Consider the following 20,176-nt stretch of genomic DNA (forward strand, 5'->3'; position numbering starts at 1 on the left):
TCCTTTCCTTGGGACCCCGCAAAGTCAAGTGCTGGGAGGTTGATATTGACCCAACTGAGGATGGGAAAATTGGGGGAGGGGAGCCAGGGTGATGAGGGTACCGGTTCCAAGACTAAGAGGGCGGGTGACGACTCCCTTCACGTCCCACCCCCGGCCCCGCTCCGCCCTAATTTTATAGCCTGTGGGCTGGAGAAACCTTTCGGTCCATCTGATTGGGCAAATTCCCAAGGCCAAACTGTGAGCCGGGAGGAAGAAGGCGGCGGAGAGGTGAATGGCGAGGGGCGGGACTTGCGCCTGTGCCCGCCCGCCCTCCAGCCCAGGAATAGGTCGGGCTCCCCCTGGCGGCCCCTGGCCCCCACTCCACGCCTCAGGAGCCCAGTGCCCTCAATCTTCCACCCCACCTAGCACAGGTCGGTATCCGCGGGCCAACTGACGGACAGACGGACAGGAGGGCGGCCCGCCGCCAGTGCCCGGGCAGCAGGAGGGGGAGGGGAGGCGACGACTGCGGCTTGAGGAGCAGGAGCAGGTGCTGCGGCGACAAGCGGGCGGGGCAAGGACGGAGCGACGGCTGGGGCGCGGCGCCGGCGTGCTTGCGGCGGCGGGGAGCCGGGAGGCCGGGACTCCGAGTGAGCCCCGCCAGGGCGCGCTGGGGGCGAGGGGATCTGGAGTGGAGCTGGGTGGGGTGGTGACTCTGGAGGGCGCAGGATCCCAAGGAGACAAGAGAGGACGAGAGCTGGAGGGGGTTTCGAAGAGCGGCGAAAGCTCTACAGGGCGTTGGGTAGGAAAGAGGGAGCATTCCTGGAGGTGAGACGGTATGAAACTGGAGCTTGGAGGGGAGCCTGGGGCAGAAATGGGCGAGATGAGAGACACAGTATGGGTTGTGTGAGGTCTGGTCAGTTGGTAAGACTCGGAGGTGTGACGTTCCCAGGTGGGAGAGGCAGGTTGAGAAGGAAGGCTGGGAGTGGAGAAGGGGTCCTAGGGAGATGTCCAGGGGTGGTCAGAGGGTGGAGGAGAGTTGAGCTGAAATCTAATGCCAAGTGAGGAACAGGCAGAGTGGGGGGTTCACTAGGCAGTGGGCAGGTGGGTTGAGGTGTGAGGCTGGTATAAAGAAGTGAAGCAGGGGCCAGGTGGATGTGGGGATGAGGCTGGTTGGGGAGGCATCTCAAAAGTGAGGCCAGCGCAGACTGAGGTTGGTCCCAGAGAAGGAATCCCACAGTAGGTCCTAAGCTTGGTCAGGGGGTTCCCCCCATGGGGGAAGCCTCTCCCTGGTGGTTGCTGGAGCCATGCTGTCCCGCAAGGGCATCATCCCTGAGGAGTATGTGCTGACAAGGCTAGCAGAAGACCCTGCAGAACCCCGGTACCATGCCCGTGAGCGGAAGGCCCGCTTCGTGTCCAAGAATGGCAACTGCAACGTGGCCCACAAGAACATCCGGGAGCAGGGCCGCTTTCTGCAGGACGTGTTTACCACCCTGGTGGACCTCAAGTGGCCATACACGCTGCTTATCTTCACCATGTCCTTCCTGTGCAGCTGGCTGCTCTTTGCCATGGTCTGGTGGCTCATTGCCTTCTCCCATGGTGACCTGGCCCCTAGCGAGGCCCCTGGCGACGGTGCCACTGTGCCCTGTGTCACCAGCATCCACTCCTTTTCATCTGCTTTCCTTTTCTCCATTGAGGTCCAGGTGACCATTGGTTTCGGCGGGCGCATGGTGACAGAGGAGTGCCCTCTGGCCATCTTGATCCTCATTGTGCAGAACATCGTGGGGCTCATGATCAATGCCATCATGCTGGGCTGCATCTTCATGAAGACTGCCCAGGCCCACCGGCGGGCCGAGACCCTCATCTTCAGCAAGCATGCAGTCATTGCCCTGCGCCATGGCCGCCTCTGTTTCATGCTGCGTGTGGGCGACCTCCGCAAGAGCATGATCATCAGCGCCACCATCCACATGCAGGTGGTGCGCAAGACCACCAGCCCTGAGGGCGAGGTGGTACCCCTCCACCAGGTGGACATCCCCATGGAGAACGGTGTGGGTGGCAATAGTATCTTCCTGGTGGCACCCCTCATCATTTACCACGTCATTGATGCCAACAGCCCGCTCTATGACCTGGCGCCCTGTGACCTGCACCACCATCAGGACCTTGAGATCATTGTCATCCTGGAAGGCGTGGTGGAAACCACGGGCATCACCACCCAGGCACGCACCTCGTACCTGGCCGATGAGATCCTGTGGGGCCAGCGCTTTGTACCCATCGTGACCGAGGAAGATGGCCGCTACTCCGTGGATTACTCCAAGTTTGGCAACACCATCAAAGTGCCCACGCCGCTCTGCACGGCCCGCCAACTTGATGAGGACCCAAGCCTGCTGGATGTCCTGACCCTTGCCCGTGGGCCCCTGCGCAAGCGCAGCATGGCTGTGGCCAAGGCCAAGCCCAAGTTCAGCATCTCTCCAGATTCCCTGTCTTGAGCCCTGCTCCCTTGGGCCCTCCTCCGCATGTGTGTGTGGGGCAGTGTGGCATGGTATGTAGAGCGGATGTGGTGTGGACCCCTTGGCCAGGCCCGGACCTGGTGTGATGCTAGGCCCTCCTCAGCTCTGCCTTCCTGCCTGCTGCTCGCCCAGGGTGTTACAAGGAACTTGTCACTACGCTATTTCTGGCCTCAGCGGGAGCCTGTACTGGGTTATTTTTGTCCCTGCTCCTCCCAGCCCCAAGTCAGGACTGGCTCATCTCCCTCCTGCTGCCCCAGGCTGGGGGAGCTGTGGGAAGTATCAGGTCCTAAAGCTGGGTCTCCATCTAGTCCTGGGCCCCCACAACCAACTGGCTGCAAGCTGGGCAGGTGGCTGGGGGAGAAGAGTCCCCAGATTGGAGGACTGCTGTTCTATGTCTGTGGCCCCAAGAGATGCCTGTGGTCAGGCTGCAGCCCGTACCTGGTCCCTGAAAAAAGCGATGGATGAAAGGGTGGGCCCAGCCTGTTGGGGAGGTCAGTCAGTGTGGGAGCACAGTCCAGCCAGCGGGTTGGAGGTGTGGAGCCTACACAGGCAGGCTGGGGCTGACAGGGCTCCCTTCCACCCGGCAGGCTCAAGCAGGAAGGACATGTCACCAGAAGGTTCAGCTTGCTGAGCTCTGCTCAGGCACAGGGAAGGGGAGATGGGCCCCTGTGCCCCTCACCCTAAGGCTTCTTCACTGAGGGGCTCCCTGGGCTGCTCCCTTTCTGTCCCCTGCCCTGGGGAGCAGGAGTGGCTGGGGCAGACCCTGGAGTGCCAAGCTGAAAGAGGCTGAGGAGAGGCCAGGGGTCTGTGTCCACCACACTTGACAGGCCTCAGACCATACTCTGGTCCTGGCTCCCCACCCGTGGCTGCCACTCACTTTGTCCAGAAGCCATGGAAGGTCTTTGGGTTGCTAGAAAAGGAGATGCTGGAAAGCTCAGGATCGTGGGGTGTGGGCGAGATCCCCAAGGCAAAGAAGCCCTTGGTCCTGACAGGCCTGACCCCAAGCTGGACTCTTGGAGCAGTGCTGTGTGTACTTGCCCAGAATTTTGTCTTCTCCATTGTCAATAAAGCTTCTCCCTTCATGATCTCAACTCTGAACTCTTCTTGTTGGTTGGCAGGGAGGGCAGGGGCTGGCAGCTACCAGCCCACATTCCAGAGGTGCCATATTCCTGGGAGACCAGGAAAGGGACCTGGGGCTGGTCCTCTTCCCCTCATTCAGAGAGACTTTTCCTTTCTGCCTCAGGTAGCCCAGCCCTGCCAGCCTGTCTGACTATCTCTCCTGGGCACCCACCAGACTTATAGCCCTGGGCCCTGCTCCACTCCCAGGGATCTGCTGGAAGGCAAGGGAGCTCAGGGAGAGAGGTGGGGATGTCATGTGCATTAGTGTGGTGAATGGAGCATAAGCTCTCAAAATAACTGTCTGAGTTCCTATCCTGGCTCTAGCTCTAAGACCTTGGTCACATAACTTAATCTTTCTGTGCCTCAGTTGCCTCATCTATAAAGTGGGGATACTAATAGTACCTACCTCATAGAACTGTTGTGGGAGTAAGTGAAAAGCATATGTCAAATGCTTAAGTGCCTCGTTCTAAATAAGTGCTCAGTAAATGTTAACTCTTGTGACTGCTGTTGAATCAGCGACATGATGAGACAACTGAGCAAGCGAATGTTCAGAGAGAAGGTGCTATTATATGTCCCCTGGTGATGAATTTCTCTGCCTGGTCTTCCTTTCTACACAAGACCCCCTCCCAGCTCAGACCTTGATGACAGGAGACATGTAATATCCCGTTACCTGTGCTTTTTGTCTCCATCTCACCTGCAGTCCTTCTGCCACGCAGCTACCAGAGTGGTCTTATTAAAAGACATCATTCCCTCCCATGTCAAGTGCCTCCGGTTGTTCCCCATCAACTTCTGCTCAAGGCTAGGCCCATGATTTCAGGCTTGGTCAATGTTGTATGCAAGGAGGGGCTACTGAGGCTGCCAGAGGAGAGGGTGGTTGCACAGGGTCTTGGCCAGAGAACAGGGAGCTGTAAGGCTGGAAAGCAGGCCTTCCTACCTCTGAGCTTCTGCTTACGTTATTCCCTTTGCCTGGACTGCCCATTGCTGCCTGTTGAAATCCATAAAAATCCAGGTCAAATGATGCCTCTGTGAAGCCTTCCCTGATTCCTTTGGAAAGTGACGGTCCCCTCCCTACCTCTGTACTTGTGAGCATTCTCCTTTTGCCTGTGTTGATGTTTCTGTCTCCCATCCTCAAGTCCATGGCTCCTTGACGCCAGGGACTGTGCCTAATTCAGTACTGTGACTGGCACTGAGTAACTGTCAAGTGAATGAATGAATGAATGAATAAGTGATGGACAGTGTACAGGACAACAAGCCAGGGTCATTGCTGCAGTTTGAGGGCTTTGGTTGGATCAGTGAGAGTTTGTCCCAGGCTACTCCAGCGGCAGGACTGAAGGGCCAGAAGCTGCTGGCCCGGGCTCCAAGATGCTCCTTCCTTGCACTCACAGTCTCCCAACATTGATTCCCTTCCTTGCTGAGCTAACCTGTTTCTGGTTTAGAGGAAGAAGGGACAAGAAGCTACTCAGTCATCCCAGAGTTCTAGGGACAATGCTTGGCTCTTGGGTCTCAGCTTGGATGTCTTTAAAACCAGGGGCAGGGGCTTCGCTAATGAGGAGCCTCTGGGCAGCACCATCCTCCGGGCCCCATCCAGAGTAACCTTCCTTCACCCCCACATGTACCTTACGCACTGGTGACTGTGAACCAGCAGAACTGAGGTCCCAGCGCCACCTGCTGGCCACAGACAATACCTACTTGGTCCCAGAAAATCAGGGCTACTGGTCCTATGCTTTCAACTCTGAGAGACCCCAGCCTTAAGGCTTAGCTCGGGGAGGAGCTGAAAACCTCCAGGCATGGAGGGAGCGGCTGTATCAGACCTTCTGAGACCCCCCCTTGATGTTCTTGCCCACTGACAGTGCTCCCTCCAACTTGAGGCACCCACTCTTTAAGGCACTGGCCTAAACAGCACAAGGGAGCTCCCCTGAGCTCTGCTCAGCCCAGCAGAAACTGCTGTGAGAATTCTGTTTCTAACAAAAATAGGACAGCATTGGGCATCACATGAGAGCAGACAGAGCAGTCCAAGCTTGTCCACACCCTGTGCACAGAACTGGTCTCCTCCAGGCCCCTCCAAGAAGGAGAAGGGTATATCCCATGTCACTGTGGTCCAGTGCTGAGGGAGGCACTGTTCTCTGAGTTTACAGATGAGGAAATGGGATTAGAAGTAGTGTTAACTCACCAAGATCTCACGGCTAGTAAGTGGCCAGCCCAAGATTTGGGCCCAAGTCTGTCTCCTGCCAAAGCCCTGCTCCTTACTCGCTGCTGCATGGTCCCAGTGACCTGAGTGTCACCTTTTACTAGGAGTGCCACCTTGCTCTCAAGTGTCAAATACACCACTGGGGGACAGATGTCTCTAGACCAAGAACAAGAGGAAAGTGTAACTCAGGAAGATAACAGATTTGAGATTGACGGCACGCTCAGCTATGGTAAGTGACAGCATGGATCACGTCAAAAACACCAAGGTAGCCAGAGGTACCTCACCATGTGTATGATGAACCCTCCATCTTCTGCCTTCTTGCAAGAGGACTGGTGTCCTTACCTTCCAGGCTACTGTCCCCATGCCAGTGAGTTAGTAGTGTAGACTGATGGGGCACATCTGCCACTCCTGTCTGTCCCCAACTCACACCAGGTGGTGTGACATTCATCCTGGGCCTCAGTCCTGAGCTCAACAGGGGAGGGAAGCCAAGCCACCCTCTTCCGGTAGTGAAACGGAATTGCCAGTCTGGAAAAACAAGCCCATTAGCCATACCGGAAACCTGCTCAGGCCTAGTAATGCCCATGGATTTGGCATCTCCAGCCAGTCACCACGTAGCCCACATGCGGCCCACAAAGATGACCCTCTGGCCTCTCTGCCGGGGAAGACTCACCCAGCTCCTACAGAACTCACTCTTCTCAGGTAAGCATCCTCCCAGCTTTGTTCTGCTCTCAAGTTCCTCTGTAACATCTTTTCTTAGGGAGAACTTTCCTGGGGAGCTTGCTGCAAGAAGCAGAGCAGCCCTGGCTCCCCTCATACTTCTGTGCTCACCTCTGAGGTCTCCCCAGGTCCAGTGTCAGACCCTTTATTGTACCAAGACTTTGGGGAAGAAGACATGCATGCTGCTGACCCCTGACTGGGGCAGGCCTGACGAACAACAGATCTGTTTCAACTTGTAAAGAGTTGGGGAAAGGCCGAACAATGGGATTAAAGTCAGAACTGGGTTCCAGAGAGTGGGTCTGCTGCACTAGAATCTAGATTACTGGTATCCTCTCTGCCAGGTCCACCTGCTTGGGGCATTGCATATTTTCATGGGAAGAGAAGCAAGCGTTACCTACACCGTACTCTTTTTCCATTTGGGGCAGGCCCAACTCTGGAGTGATGTGAAAGGCAGGCCACCTAGACTGGCCAACTTGCGTATAGGAGTGTGAACTTCTATCTTTCGCCCACCCTTAGGTCCTTCCAGGCACTGATGCCAATGAATGGAGCAGTGAAACAAAGCGCATATGCAACTACAGTTTATTATGTAGCCCTGCCTCTGTGTACTCTTTACTGCATTTGATCAGTTTTTCTCATAATGCCATCATAACTGGGGAAGGGAAGATACTCCAGGGTAAACCAGAGAGAAGTAAATATGTACAGTTCTGACTGAAGCTTTGACGCAGGTCTGGTATCTGTGAAGGGAGGAAGAAGGGGTGACTGGGTAGCAAGAGTCTCAGATGACAGGGTTTCTCCAAGAAAGTCTCAGCCACCAAAGGGAACAACAGGGAACTCCGAAGATTCCTGCCATGCTCAGCCATTGGCTAGCCAGGGAGAGCATGGCATAAGCTCGAAAACTACAGCAGATCCCTGAGATGCCACAGCTGGAACACGGTGGCTGAGTACACTCTTCACAGCAGGCTGTCTCTTGAAGAAGGTCTCAGCAGCACATCTCTGTGGCTTTTGGGTCAAAATGCAACTTCCTGAGGAGCTGTATCAGTCAGCTTTTACTGTGTAACAAGCCACCCTATAAAGCAGTGGCTTTGAAAGAATAACTAATTTCTCATGCATTTAAGAGTTGGTTCTGTTGGCGCTGACGATGATCTTAGCTAGATTTACTTCTATGTCTGGTGGCTGTCATCTGATCTAGACTGGCCTCTGCTAGAGCATCTAGCTCCAGCTTCTGGTGTCTCTCATCCTCCAGCAGGCTAGCTTGGGCAAGTGTCCTCCTCTCACAAATATCAGAAGCACAAAAGAAAGCAAATGGAAATACACAAGGCCTCTTAAGGTGTAGGCTTGGAAATGGCACACTCACTTCTGTCTCATTGTATTGGCCAGAGCAAGTCACACTGCCCCAAGTTTAAGGGGCAGCCCATGATTGGAGGACACCAAAAAATTACATGACAAAGGACATGGACATAGGGAAGGGTGAAGGATTGAAGCCATCACTGCAAACCGCCACAGAATCCAGGCTGGTGGTGAAGGCTTTTGTCTCTTCTTCAAAAAGTATCAAAAAGAGTGTCTGTCCGGTACCTTAGATATCAGAAGCCAGAGGAAGGCAAGATATATGAGAACATTAACCAATATCACACGAAACATTTGAAAACCATTTTATATCTAGTTTTCTCATTGGTGTAGGGCCAATTAGGAGAATAAGACCCATGAATCAGTTGGCCACGTTTAGACAAACAGCCTTTTTTCTTGATGGATGGATTGTTCTACTTCTCCTAAAGCATTTATGAGATGTATTAGCTACTGCACAGCTTCTGCCTTGGCAGGCCCATAAATAACTGGGGGCAACTTTATTATCTAGAACAATTTAACCAACACATTTTCACTGGTCTCAACAACAGCTTATGTTGTTTTATTTGCTATTTGGGCCATAGGGATAAACATGTTTGGAAACATGTTTTAGTTTGGAAATACCCTCACTAGGGTTAGAGATTCTTGGTTAAACCAGTAAAATCTGGGGGGTAAGTGATCCCATTGAGCTATTAACAAAATATGAGCAACTGGGGGAAGGACTTGCCCTCTCTGAGCCATGGCTTCTGTATGTGAGAACAACAGTGCAGCCCGTGCAGGATTCACAGGCCTGGTGTGAACTAATGAGGTCTGGTTTGATTTCCCGTGAGACTTGTTTATTACGAGGAGGCAGAGGGGTTTTACATTGCATCTCCCCAGAGTCACAGGCCACCACACCGAGACCAGATGAGAAAGTTCTTCCCCAACATGTCAGAAAAAGCAACATACCACCAGAATACTTAGAATACTCCCCAACACCATGCATTAGCCATGCTCCCTGAACCCCCAGAGTCAACTCCAAAACACAAGGCTAAACTTTGTTTTGGAGACCTTACCTTTTACAAAGAAAAACTAACATTAATATGATTAGCACAATAAATAACAATCCAATGCATAACCCAACAATCTTCAAGTCAGTTTTCTTCTCAGATTCTGCAGAGAGAAAGAAGAGGAGAACATTAGGAGGAAACCTACTGGCAGGGGCCAAAGACACCACATGACTGCTTCCAGGATCTGTGAGGTTGCATGTCATCTTCCCTGTCAGAGATAGAACTGCCAACCTTGTGCCACACGTCTTGATATCCTCCAACCTATCACATACACCTCCGCACATCAAAGTGTGCCAGCATGTGTCAGAAATACACTGCAATATCAAACACCACATGCCACATACTCATGCCACACATGTGTTCAAAGCTTCCATGCTACTGCTCCATCCTATGTCACTTATATACTGCTATAGGTTAAGTATCTGTCTCCCTGCCAAAATTCATATGTTGAAGTGCTAATGCCCGAGGTGATGGTATTAGGAGGTGGGGCTTTGGGGTGATTAGGTCATGAGGGTGGAGCCCTCATGAGTGAGATTAGTGCCTTATAAATGAAGCCTTCAAGAGATCCCTCATTCCTTCCACCATGTGAAGTCACAGTGAGAAGTCTGAAACCTCGAAGAGGCTCTCACCTAACCATGCTGCTGTACTGATCTCAGAAGTCCAGCCTCCAGAACTGTGAGAAATAATGTTCTATGTATAAACCACCCTGTCCATGGCAATTTGGTAGAGCAGCATAAGATGTATACATATCACCCAGACAAATCCCTTATACCATACACACAAAGTATATTTCATCTTCATATTCCCCATGCCCTGCACATGCTACACATCCCTTCTCACACCACTCACGTAAGCCCTGGCTCTTACTTCCAAGAAAAATTTTTCTCTCCCTTCAGGACCATCCCAAGCCCCATCTGGCATACCCAGACCACATGCCACAGGGCCACTAGTCAGCTTCTGCCTTCCTTACCTCTCTCAGCTCCAGGAAGATGCATTGGACAAGCAGAGTCATCTCTACCCAGGACCAGCGCCATGACCATGGAAGCCAGGATATAAGCTCCCTGAACCCCACCCCACCAGCAGGAGGGGTTCTGTAGTGAGTTGTATTACCCTAAGCTAAGGATCCAGCATGCCTGGGGAAAGCCCTGGATATCTGCAGGACCACCCTATGATGGCCTCCTCATCTTGGGCACAGAACTACAGATTCAGCCTCTATCAGCCAACAGTTTGCAGTGGACTTGGAGCCTAATCAGAAGAGTTGCTGGCAGGGCTGGGGCCCTGGCCCCCAATAGACCCTTATCCTCAGGGGACATGGACAGGATCTTGTCCCCTTTCTCTGCGCAGCTGGCAAACTTTCCACTCCAAGCCATGTAGACCACCCGGAACACTTAGGTGGCCATGAGCTAACAAGTAGCCTGTTTCTCCTTGAGGATTATTGCCGCCACTCTCTACCTATTAGACCCTCTACCTTGGCTTAGTGCCCTTGTCTGGCCGCTGACTTGGGGGCTGAGCTAAACCAGACAAAGCTTTCTCTCCTTCCCCATTGGCCCCCATCTGCCCCTAAACTGCCTGGGAACCCACGTTTTATGTTATACCTCCTCAAGATGAAGAGTAGGGGAAACGTCCAGGAGGATGCTTACTTGTCAGAGGCAGGGTAAGGTTGAAACTCTGGCCCGTGAGCAAGGATACATGCCATACCACGCACTGGTAGCTGGTCACACTGTCTTCCAGAGCGGGCCTCAGGCTCAAGTAGCTGGTAACATTAAATGTACCATCCTCATTCTTGACGGTGGGACCAGTAATGATGCCCTCAGAAACTTCTTGGTACTGAAGATCCTTTTGGGTCCACCTTTTCCACATTATGTTAATGTTCTCTGGATAAAACCCAGTTGACTTACACAAAATATGTCTATCTTCATTATCTTTCACCTTCTCCAGAAACAAGCTGCTGACTGGGTGAGCTGCCAGGGGAGAGAAATCATGTCTAGAAGTCATAACAGGAAGTCAATTCTATCCTCATAACAGGAAAAAATGCTGAGCTGAACAAACTGCAGATCAACAGCTTTTCTTAGAGCCTTCAGAGAACTGAGGTGACAAGGCAAACCGCCACCCTAAAAACTAGAGAGACAGGCCGATTGAGAGAACCACAGCCGAGATCACATAACCTTAAGCAGAAGGTACTAGAGCCATACACTGGCAGACGCATTTACACAGTAACTCTAAAAATTGCTAAAGGATGAGTGGGGATTAGATTGAGAGCAAAAAAACTCGTGGAGTCCCAGTCTTACGGGCGGGCCACAACACTACCATGAGTTTCACCTCCCGGAACCCCACTAGGCTCTCACTATGAACATCCAAGAAAAATCCCCTCCTGTTCTGAGCTTAGGGGAGAGGAAAAGTACCATTAAAAAATACACCCAGTGTGTTCTCCATAACGAAGGATGCTCTCAAGGGAAAAGACTTTGCCAGAGTCTTATCTGACCTGGGATAGGGATGAGGAGCCAACTCCAGCCCCCCGAGTCTTCCTGTCTCACCTAGGAAAAGCTAAATTTATACTTCCAGGATGCTTCAGTCAAAATGTCTGGAGGCAGCCCTTAATTTCTCATCCCCTTGCTAATCAAAAAGTGGCTTGTGACTTCTCCAAGCAAAACTTAAAATGCTCAGTGATCGAGTTTTACCACCTGGAGACCAGTTTTAAAATCAATTTAACTGCAAAGTGCAGAACACAAGTGGCATTTGCTATTGTTACGAACTCACATACCTCTTTCTCCATCATCTTGCATTCTAGTAGTCTGATTGATCCTATTTGAATTTTTTCCTCACATCATTAAAAAGAGTGTAATCTACAGAAAACCAACAGGAAGACCTGGACTCAAATGCCAGTTACGCCATTTGCAGACTGCGGGACAGTGGGCATGCATGAAGATGATGACGCTTGTCATCGAACTCTGCCTCTTTTTCAATTTCTTCTTGATTTACTGCACAGCTACAAAACAAAAATTAAGTGTTGGTCACTAACTACAACTAGACTTGTCAATATTTCTCCCTAAAGAAAATACATTTCTCACTCCCTCTTTTATTAGTTAGGCTATCTTAAAAGTCACATCACAAATATTAACATTTTCTTTATATTTTTCCTCATGTGAAAAATAGATTGGAATTTAGGCTTATGGTAATACAAATCTGTTAAATAAGCATTAAATAAATGCCGTTGTAAACAAATCTTGGTTAAAAAAAAGTAGAGCCATCTCCCAAAGGATTTTTTACCACTACTTCTAAATTGCAGTTTCTTTTAGTAAGAGTGAAATATTCTAGAGGACCATTGTCTTTTAAAATATAATTTTAATTATATATACCTAAGTATTCTATAAAATATACATGCTTCATGAAAATTTATACGTGAAACAAAACTCCAAATTCCAAATACATACCACTAAGTCAGCTAAACCAAAGACTACCTAATATCTAAAGAAATATGAAGAATGGGATAAATCAACAACAGGACTGGTACTTTCTAACAGAGCTGGAAAGAATACTATTAGCAACTCTTGAAGAAAAAATGAAGGGGGAGGATATACCTCAAGTGGTAGAGTGCACGCCTAGCATTTACAAGGTCCTGGGTTCAATCTCCAGTACCTCCTTTAAAAATAAATTAATAAACCTAATTACCTCCCCCTTCAAAAAAAAAAAAAGCAGTTTTGGGGGAGAGTATAGCTCAAGTGGTAGAGCACATGCTTAGCATGCACGAGGTCCTGGGTTCAATCCCTGGTACCTCCCCTAAAAGTAAGTAAATAAATAGATCTCCCCCTACAAAAAAAAAATAAAGGAAAGAAACAATGGTCACTTGGAAATGCCCAACACTCATAAATACTGGAATTTCTTATGTCCATATATAATCTTAGGGTAACAATTCTTTTTTCTTAATAATATAAATTATAATAATTTGCTGGAAGCTGTGAGGTATGTCTACATTAATATCCATTATTTACTCATGTCAGAAAAGCATTTTAAAAATTTCTCTAAGTTCTCCTACAATTATTTTTTTCTTTAATTGAATATATTTGATACATAACACTGTGTAAATTTAAGGTATAAAATGTGTTACTTTGATGCGTTTAATATATTGTAATACGACTGCTGTTGCAGTGATACTGTCACATTACATTAATTGTGGTACAATACTGTTGTCTCCAGTTACTTTCTGATTTAACCCCAGTCCACTATCTAAAAAAGTTTATCTCAGGTAAATCCCTGTCTTATCACAATACCAGTTACAGATAGAGACAACAAAAGGATATTCTAGACCATTTAAAAATATTTCCTACAGTTTAAACAAAGAGATAGGAATTCTCCATCTCTATAGAAATATACTCTGCTGAGTGATTTTTGTGGGTTTTTTAAACTGTATATAAGCAGAACTCTTTTAGCTTGCTATATTTAACTTTGGGATCCATGATTTAAGGAAAAAAATCTGAAGTGTTTGAAGCAGTATGCCATGATTATTTTAAAATTTGTAAAAGCAGAACTAAGAGTTTTAAAAATTATTATTGTTAAGAGAAACAATGTAAAATTTTGAGGTATTACAGTAGATTGGTTCATTCAATAGCTTTAAACATGCAATCCTGCAATAGAGGGGTAGGAAATTTAAGCATTATTTCCCAGCCTCCCTTGCAGCTAGGGTCCCAGATATGATTGGTCCAAATAATCAGATGCACTCACTTGAAACTTGTACTCAGAACCAAGTAACATGGGGAGAGAAGCAGGACATGAAGTATCCATTTTTGCTGACCCAAAGAACGGCCAAAGTGGTGTGGTTCTGGAGCTGGCAACTGTTCAGTGGTTTCCTAATCCAGGGTGTAGCTTCCTGATCTGGCAGGCAGATTCTTGATTGTTCCAAAAGCAGCAGCTTCTGTGGCAGCCCACTCTTGTGATGCAGTTCCTAGAAGTTCAGCCTAAGTTCTGTTTTTCTAGCCCTCCCAAAGATGCCATGAGCCGTCTATTCCCCCTAACAATCCCATTCTGTTTAATAGCTAAAGAAGGTTCCATTACCTACAACCAAGAATCTTAACCTGTAGCAACTAAATTTGGTAGCTAGGAGTAATGTGTAGCAACTAAAATGATCTTAAAAATGGAATTGGCTTGGTGGAGGAGGTAGGGCTTTGGGCAGTGATACCGCATGCCAACTGAGGTTAAGGTTTCAGAGAAAGAGGTGGTAGAACTTCAGAATGCTAGCATGTGTGGGCTGTATCTTGCCTCTTTCAGCAAAGTCCTGCAAGAGAGATGTGACTCTGGCTAGGGTGAACAGGTCTGCAGAGATGGAAAGGAATACAGCTTTGCTAAGGGAACTGCTCTCTATCTACCAAATAAATTCACACAGTCCCAAATCTGGAGCTCTGAAGAATTGAAGAAGTCAACTACTTCACTCTAAACTGAAACAGTTATAAGTAAAGGTTCTGAGGAAAGTGCCAAAGCTTTCACAACCTTTCCAAGAAACTTCCTTTAAGAATTTTCTGCCAAGTAACGAGAGCCATCCTAAAGAAAAAAAATCAGATTAAGATGATTGTCATCCCCATCCAAGCCTATAGTTTAAAACGATCCCAGGTAGGCACCATTCACTTAAGACCTAAGTGGAGAAAAAGAACACAGAGGCCAGCAAGTAAAAGATGAGGTTCATTGTCAAGAACTATGTCTTACAAGATCTTTGTGGTTTCTCACGGTAACAATCGAAGAAAACAGACCAGAAACATACTAAGACAGGGAACTGTCTTGCCAAAAAGCAGAACAAAACAAAAACAAAAACCCTAAACCTGGCCTCAAACAGCCTGTGACTATCTGTTACATTTCCCAAGGCCCCAGAGCCAAACCAACAGGAAGTGAAGTGCAAAGGCTGTTCAGCCACTAAGAAGGGGACACTTTCCAATGCCCACTTGTGTCCTTGAAGATTAATGGACAATAAAAACTTCCTAGAGGGCAATGCCAAAGGCCCCTGAGGACATCAGAAAAAGGAGTTCCTCCCAGAAAGATGCATCAGGGGTGGCCTGATGGAAAAATGAAAGAATGTATTTCTGGACGGAGCAGAGAGACCTTGCTATTTCTGCCGAGCAGTATATTTTAAATTGTTAGAGACAGATGCCTGGTACGTTTTCTGTTTTTCCCTCTTGTAAAAGGTTGATTTTATTGCAGTTATCCCGTACCAAATTATGCATACGTTGCTCGTGGGGCGGACATGCTGCTCTTTAGTTTTTAGATGGCCAGAACATAAGAAACCACATCTTGACCGGTTGGACGGGACTATACTCATATATCATGGGCTTTGAGCTACACGCAATAATGGATTGGGTTTTGGTGGTTTCCTTTTTGGGGTGGGGGAAATGAGCATTTTCTATGTTTCAGAAGAATGTACATAGATATTTAGGTAGCCAAAAGGCTGTTTAAGTTAAAACTATAAGTTGCCTACCAAACATTCCTTCTTCCCTTCTTAAAAGAAATTCTTCCTTAGTTAAAGAATCCTAACTTTTAGCTGGTGCCATTGCTACATGGATTTCTCAGCTTCCCTAGCAGCTGGATGGCCATATGCCACCATCCTGGCCAATGAGATGCAAATTCAAATGCTGTGTGGTTCTCTGGGAAAGCTGCATCAGCTGGAGGAAGTTGCTTTTGTTGCCTTTCCCCACTGCCTGCAAAAGTCATCTTGGACACTGAGAATGAAGTAAAACTTGAGGATGAAAACCATGCACTGAGGAGAGCAGAGCAGAAAGTCAGGCACCTAGACATCACCTATTTCCAGGTTTCTTTTATGTAAAAGGCAAAAACTATTTAGTTTAAACCACTGTTATCTTTGGTTTTTCTGTTACATGTAGCAAAACCTGATCTTAAATGATGGAGTTTGAAGCAAAAATATGAATGAAAAATGACCTGAAGTGATACAGCAAAAGCTATTCAGTAGAAGAATTTCTCACAGGTAAGGTTGCTGAAAGTAGAAAAAAGTTTCTAAGAAACACCAAGGAATACTATGGTCTTCTCAGGAGAAGAATTATCAATATCAAAGAGACATTTATTGAGCTAGGGTATGATAAGCACCCATAAAAGAGTATCTTTATGAGTAGGTGAGAGCAATTTATTCTAAAAGCAATGGATGGAGCTTCTCACTTAAATAGTTACTGACAGTTTGATTAAATTATGGGCATAAGGCCACTTATTTAAATCACTAAGGAGAACTAAATCACTAAAGAAAGAAAAAAGAAGGGAGGTATGAAAATGAGAGCAGATACTGAGTTTGTTTCCTTCCTGGTTCTGGTAGACTTCAATCTTTAACTATCTGGGTCCAAAAAAAAAGTTCTCATTTAAAAAGTATCGTCCTTTATTCCATATATGCTTTAAAATATTTATTGGGCAGAGAAAAAGGAAGGGAGGTAAAAAGATGACACAGATGATGACTTAAGAGCTTTCTTCCAAGTTCTGGTGGACTTCGGACTTTAAATGTCTGTTCAAAAAAAACATGTAAACATGCTCTCATTTTAAAGATATTTTCCTTTATTCTAATATTCTTTTATATATAGAGAGATATATTGAGTTCTTGTTTTTTAAATATGCTTAGTTAATCATAGATTACAATTAAAAAGCATGTCCTCTAATAATATTAATAGATTAGGAAGAATTACTAATAATATTAAAATAAATCATTTTTAAACTAATAATAACTTGGGGGTGGAGGGTATAGTTCAGTGGTAGAGTGCATTCTTAGCATGCACAAGGTCCTGGGTTTAATCCCCAGTACCTCCATTTAAAATAATAATAATAACAATAAAACAAATCATTTTACCATAAATCTGGCTATCAAATTATATAGCTTTTGAGATGTGCTGATGCATAAAAAATTTTAGTGGCTTTTTCATTTTTCTGTAATACAAGTTGTTCTGTTTCTACAAGTATATAGAAAATAGAACAGATGTTAATGATTTGAAATTATACTTCTAATAAATGTGAATTTCTATTTATTCAATTTTTTATTTCCTTAAACAAACAAAGAAATTAAACAAAATTACATACGTGACTGGATCTTTGATTCTCCACCAGGCACTGATGGGGAAATTCCTTGTAATTTTTTTTGTTCCATCTGCTGTACGACCTAGTGAATGGAAAAAGAATGTCTCAAAAGTAAGAATTATTTGATTTTCTCTGATATGTTTGACCTTTGACAAAGCATAACAAATTGACTGAAAATTGTTTTCCAAAATGGGATATTCAAATTCTAAAATTTAGAGTAATATTCAACAATGCAGTTTAAAAAAATACTAAAATTTAAAATTCTATAGAGACTAGTACATTGAAATATTATACTACAAAAACACAGGGCTTTCAGCAAAGCCCCTAAAATCCTTTTTAATGCCACAAGCCTTTTACAAAATACCACCTGATGATATTCCAGCTTCTGAGCCTCAAGTTGTTCATGCTGACGTTGCAGCTCTTCTTTCTGTTTCTGAAGCTCATCTGCCTTTTTCTTAAGTTCAATTTCTTGCACGGAGATAAGATTTTCATATTCTTTCAGTTCTTCTTCTGTGAAGAACTGTTGCTGATCCAATGTCTAAAAGAAAAAAATGAGAAAAGAATAACCTTAGACATAAAACAAGAAGGTCTGATTCAGCCTTAAAATTCTATGATTAGCAAAGTACAAAAGTATCTGTAGTTTTTAGAAATATCAGTGCTATGAGATACAAAGACTCAGGAACTGTTTCAGGTTAAAGGAGGTTAGAAAGACATTACAACTAACTCCAATGCAAGATCTTGGAATTTCTTTTGCTATAAAGGACAATACTGGGAACATTGACAAAAATCTCAACAAAGTCTACAGATTAGAGAATAGTATTGTGTGTGTAGCACTGACTATTTTACTGTGATTATGTATGATAAATCCTTGTTTGCAAAAAATACACACTCAAGTATTTAAGGTTAAAGCAGCAGCATCTGCAACTTACACTCAAAAATAACGATATATATTATACACAGATACACACACAGAAAGAGATGAAAAATGGAGAAAGAGAGAAAAGGAGCAGGAAAAAGCAAATGTAGTAAAATGGGAATCTGAGTCAAAGGTATTCAGGAATTCCTTGTTTATTCTTGCAAGTTTTTGTGTGTGTAAATCTGAAATTACGTCAAAGTGAAAAAGGTATATAATTATCTATTGATCCCGTTCACCAGAAGCACTAAAGAGAATTCATGTTCAAAGAATCATAGCATTCTTCTTCACCAATGTCCAGAAATATATTAAATGTTAGACAAAAACTGACAACAAAAAAGCTGACTTATTTAACCTCAAACTAAAATGACCAACTGTCCCAATTTGTCCAGGACTGACCCAGTTTTAGCACTGAAAAGTTCTACATCCTGGGAAACTCCTCAGTCCTAGGTAAACTATGACAGTTGAACATCCTATCTCAAACTGTTTTCTGGACAATTAAAAAGCTAATTAAAATAGTAATCTTTTTAATTTATATTTAATTTATATTTTATATAGAAAAAGAAAATGTTTCTTCTTCAATCTATTTGGGGTGGTACCTCTCAAGCATTCATTACAGGATGTGTATGCACTCATTTATATATAGCAAGTGATGGTATAAATTGGAACACCTTTCTGGAGCAATCTGACAGATATATTTAGAGACTAAAAAATGTTCAGAAACCTTGAAAATAGTTTTATTCCTAGGAATTAATCCCAGGGAAATCATCACAGATGCCCAAAAGTGCATGAACAAATGGGTAGTCATCATAGTGTTATTTATCAGAGTAAAAAAAAAAAATTGAGATTGACTCATAATGTCTAAATCTGGAAGAATGGCTATACAAATACATGATAACCACACAAGTACATGGTAAGTGGTTATTTTTTAAATTGTGATTTTGAGAAATGGTATTGGAAAATGTTCATGAAATATTGTTGAATTAAAAAAACAGAATTTCACAAACAAAAAATCATTTATATAGTATGAAGCCGTTTAAAAATATACGGATATAAATTTACATGTATATGTAAATTAAAAATGGGACAGTACACTATTTATACACTATATGCTATATATGCATATACTAAATATACAATTCCCAAATTGTCGTTACAAAATGCATAATTTAAGTGTCTACCTCTGGCTGGTAGAGTTACAGGTAACTTCTAACTCATTCTTTAAATACATGATATTTCTAATTTTCAAAACTGAACATTATTTTACAGTTTTAAAAAGATTCCTAATTATACGCAATGTGATTACCAATAGAGATCAATTGCCACAGCTTTCCAAGAAATCAAGTTCATTATTTTATGGTGACATTTTATATGAAAAGCCAAGCAGGTAAGACTATACATGCAAACATAATGGGGAATAAAGGTTAAAGTTAGAATAGACTGATGCAGGATTTCTTGAACCGTACAACCAATTTCAAGTGGGTTTTATTACCTCCCAGCTATCCGGCTCCAAGAATTCCTTTTTTTCTGTAGCTTTCAAAAACTCTTCTAAAGTCACCAATCGGTCTTTGTTAGTATCAACCTGATTAAAGAAAAATGTGTATGTTGAATAAAATAACTCTTTTTCATTATTTAGACACTAGAAATTCTTCTAAAAGATGCTACTACATAAGCTTACAGCAATTAGGGCTAGCCTAACATCCATAGAAAATAAGGGGAAAAAAACCGAAACAGAACTCTCAATATTATTCTAGAATCAGAAAACATCTTTCTCTTCTATATAATTCAATTTTGAAAATACCCGATACTCCCAAAGATCACCAACTTTAAGTCTGCTGATCTGACTAGCTAGGCTAGAATTATCATCCTTCCTCACCACACCATGTATAATTCCTCTTGAAGCCAAATGGTTGAGCAAGAGACATAACCTTTCCAGGAGGAGGGCTGTTTTGGCCAAGAGAAAGGAGTTTAAGTTAAAATGCACTCAACATTTTTACCTAAAAACAAACAACTAACTATAAATCAAAACTACAGTTGACAACATTTCCAAATCCTCTTCAATGGCTCTTCAAGTTCAGTTACAAAAGTGAACTCCATAATGGCCAAATAAATTCATTAGTTACTTGGGATACCAGCAGTCAGTAGAAATCCCAATTCACCACGAATAGCTCAAATATCAGGTGAAAATCAGTGAAGCAAAACAGTGGGCTTAAGTTACCTTGCCTATGATATCTATTTCAGATTTTTCAGCTTAATAATGTGAACAAGAAATAAATATTTGTTGCTATAAACCATTAAAGTATTGAGGTTTTGAATTTCT

At 44.8% G+C, this 20,176-nt stretch overlaps 3 protein-coding genes across 10 annotated transcripts in view; 1 reads left to right on the forward strand and 2 right to left on the reverse strand.

The window, feature by feature from the left end:
- Positions 1-440: 440 nt before the first annotated feature.
- KCNJ11 (potassium inwardly rectifying channel subfamily J member 11) lies at positions 441-3,574 on the forward strand. Its single transcript, XM_014568082.2, has one exon. The coding sequence runs from the start codon at positions 1,284-1,286 to the stop codon at positions 2,460-2,462; it is 1,179 nt and encodes a 392-aa protein (XP_014423568.1). The 5' UTR covers positions 441-1,283; the 3' UTR covers positions 2,463-3,574.
- Positions 3,575-7,068: 3,494 nt separating this feature from the next.
- NCR3LG1 (natural killer cell cytotoxicity receptor 3 ligand 1) lies at positions 7,069-14,550 on the reverse strand. The gene is made up of 5 exons (XM_032488927.1): positions 13,617-14,550; positions 11,659-11,883; positions 10,538-10,858; positions 8,904-9,000; positions 7,069-8,079 (listed from the first exon to the last, which is right to left on the reverse strand). Exons 2-5 carry the CDS (start codon positions 11,678-11,680, stop codon positions 8,046-8,048), a joined length of 474 nt encoding a protein of 157 aa, XP_032344818.1. The 5' UTR covers positions 11,681-11,883; positions 13,617-14,550; the 3' UTR covers positions 7,069-8,045.
- A 1,717-nt stretch (positions 14,551-16,267) lies between these two features.
- Positions 16,268-20,176, reverse strand: part of NUCB2 (nucleobindin 2) — a 32,000-nt gene continuing 28,091 nt past the window's right edge. For 7 of the 8 annotated variants that reach the window (XM_006195137.3, XM_014568024.2, XM_014568023.2 and 4 more), the window contains 4 exons: positions 19,349-19,438; positions 17,311-17,481; positions 16,947-17,025; positions 16,268-16,380 (listed from right to left, as the gene is read on the reverse strand). In XM_006195137.3, coding sequence (XP_006195199.1) covers positions 16,373-16,380; positions 16,947-17,025; positions 17,311-17,481; positions 19,349-19,438 — 348 coding nt within the window. In that variant the 3' untranslated portion in view covers positions 16,268-16,372. Of the gene's footprint in view, positions 16,381-16,938; positions 17,026-17,310; positions 17,482-19,348; positions 19,439-20,176 lie in introns of those variants that run through there. The other variant, XM_032488926.1, reaches the window with a different exon arrangement.

The sequence above is a fragment of the Camelus ferus genome, chromosome 10 (assembly GCF_009834535.1).
Source record: "Camelus ferus isolate YT-003-E chromosome 10, BCGSAC_Cfer_1.0, whole genome shotgun sequence".
Taxonomy (NCBI): Eukaryota; Metazoa; Chordata; class Mammalia; order Artiodactyla; family Camelidae; genus Camelus; species Camelus ferus.

Coding starts and splice junctions, on each gene's coding strand:
- NCR3LG1 (XM_032488927.1), bottom strand. CDS start 11,680: ATGCAAGATGATGGAGAAAGAG. Junction 10,859..11,658: donor GCAAGATGATGGAGAAAGAG/GTATGTGAGTTC, acceptor CTCCCCTGGCAG/CTCACCCAGTCAGCAGCTTG. Junction 8,080..8,903: donor TTAGTTTTTCTTTGTAAAAG/GTAAGGTCTCCA, acceptor CTGATATCTAAG/GTACCGGACAGACACTCTTT.
- KCNJ11 (XM_014568082.2), top strand. CDS start 1,284: ATGCTGTCCCGCAAGGGCATCATCCCTGAGGAGTATGTGCTGACAAGG.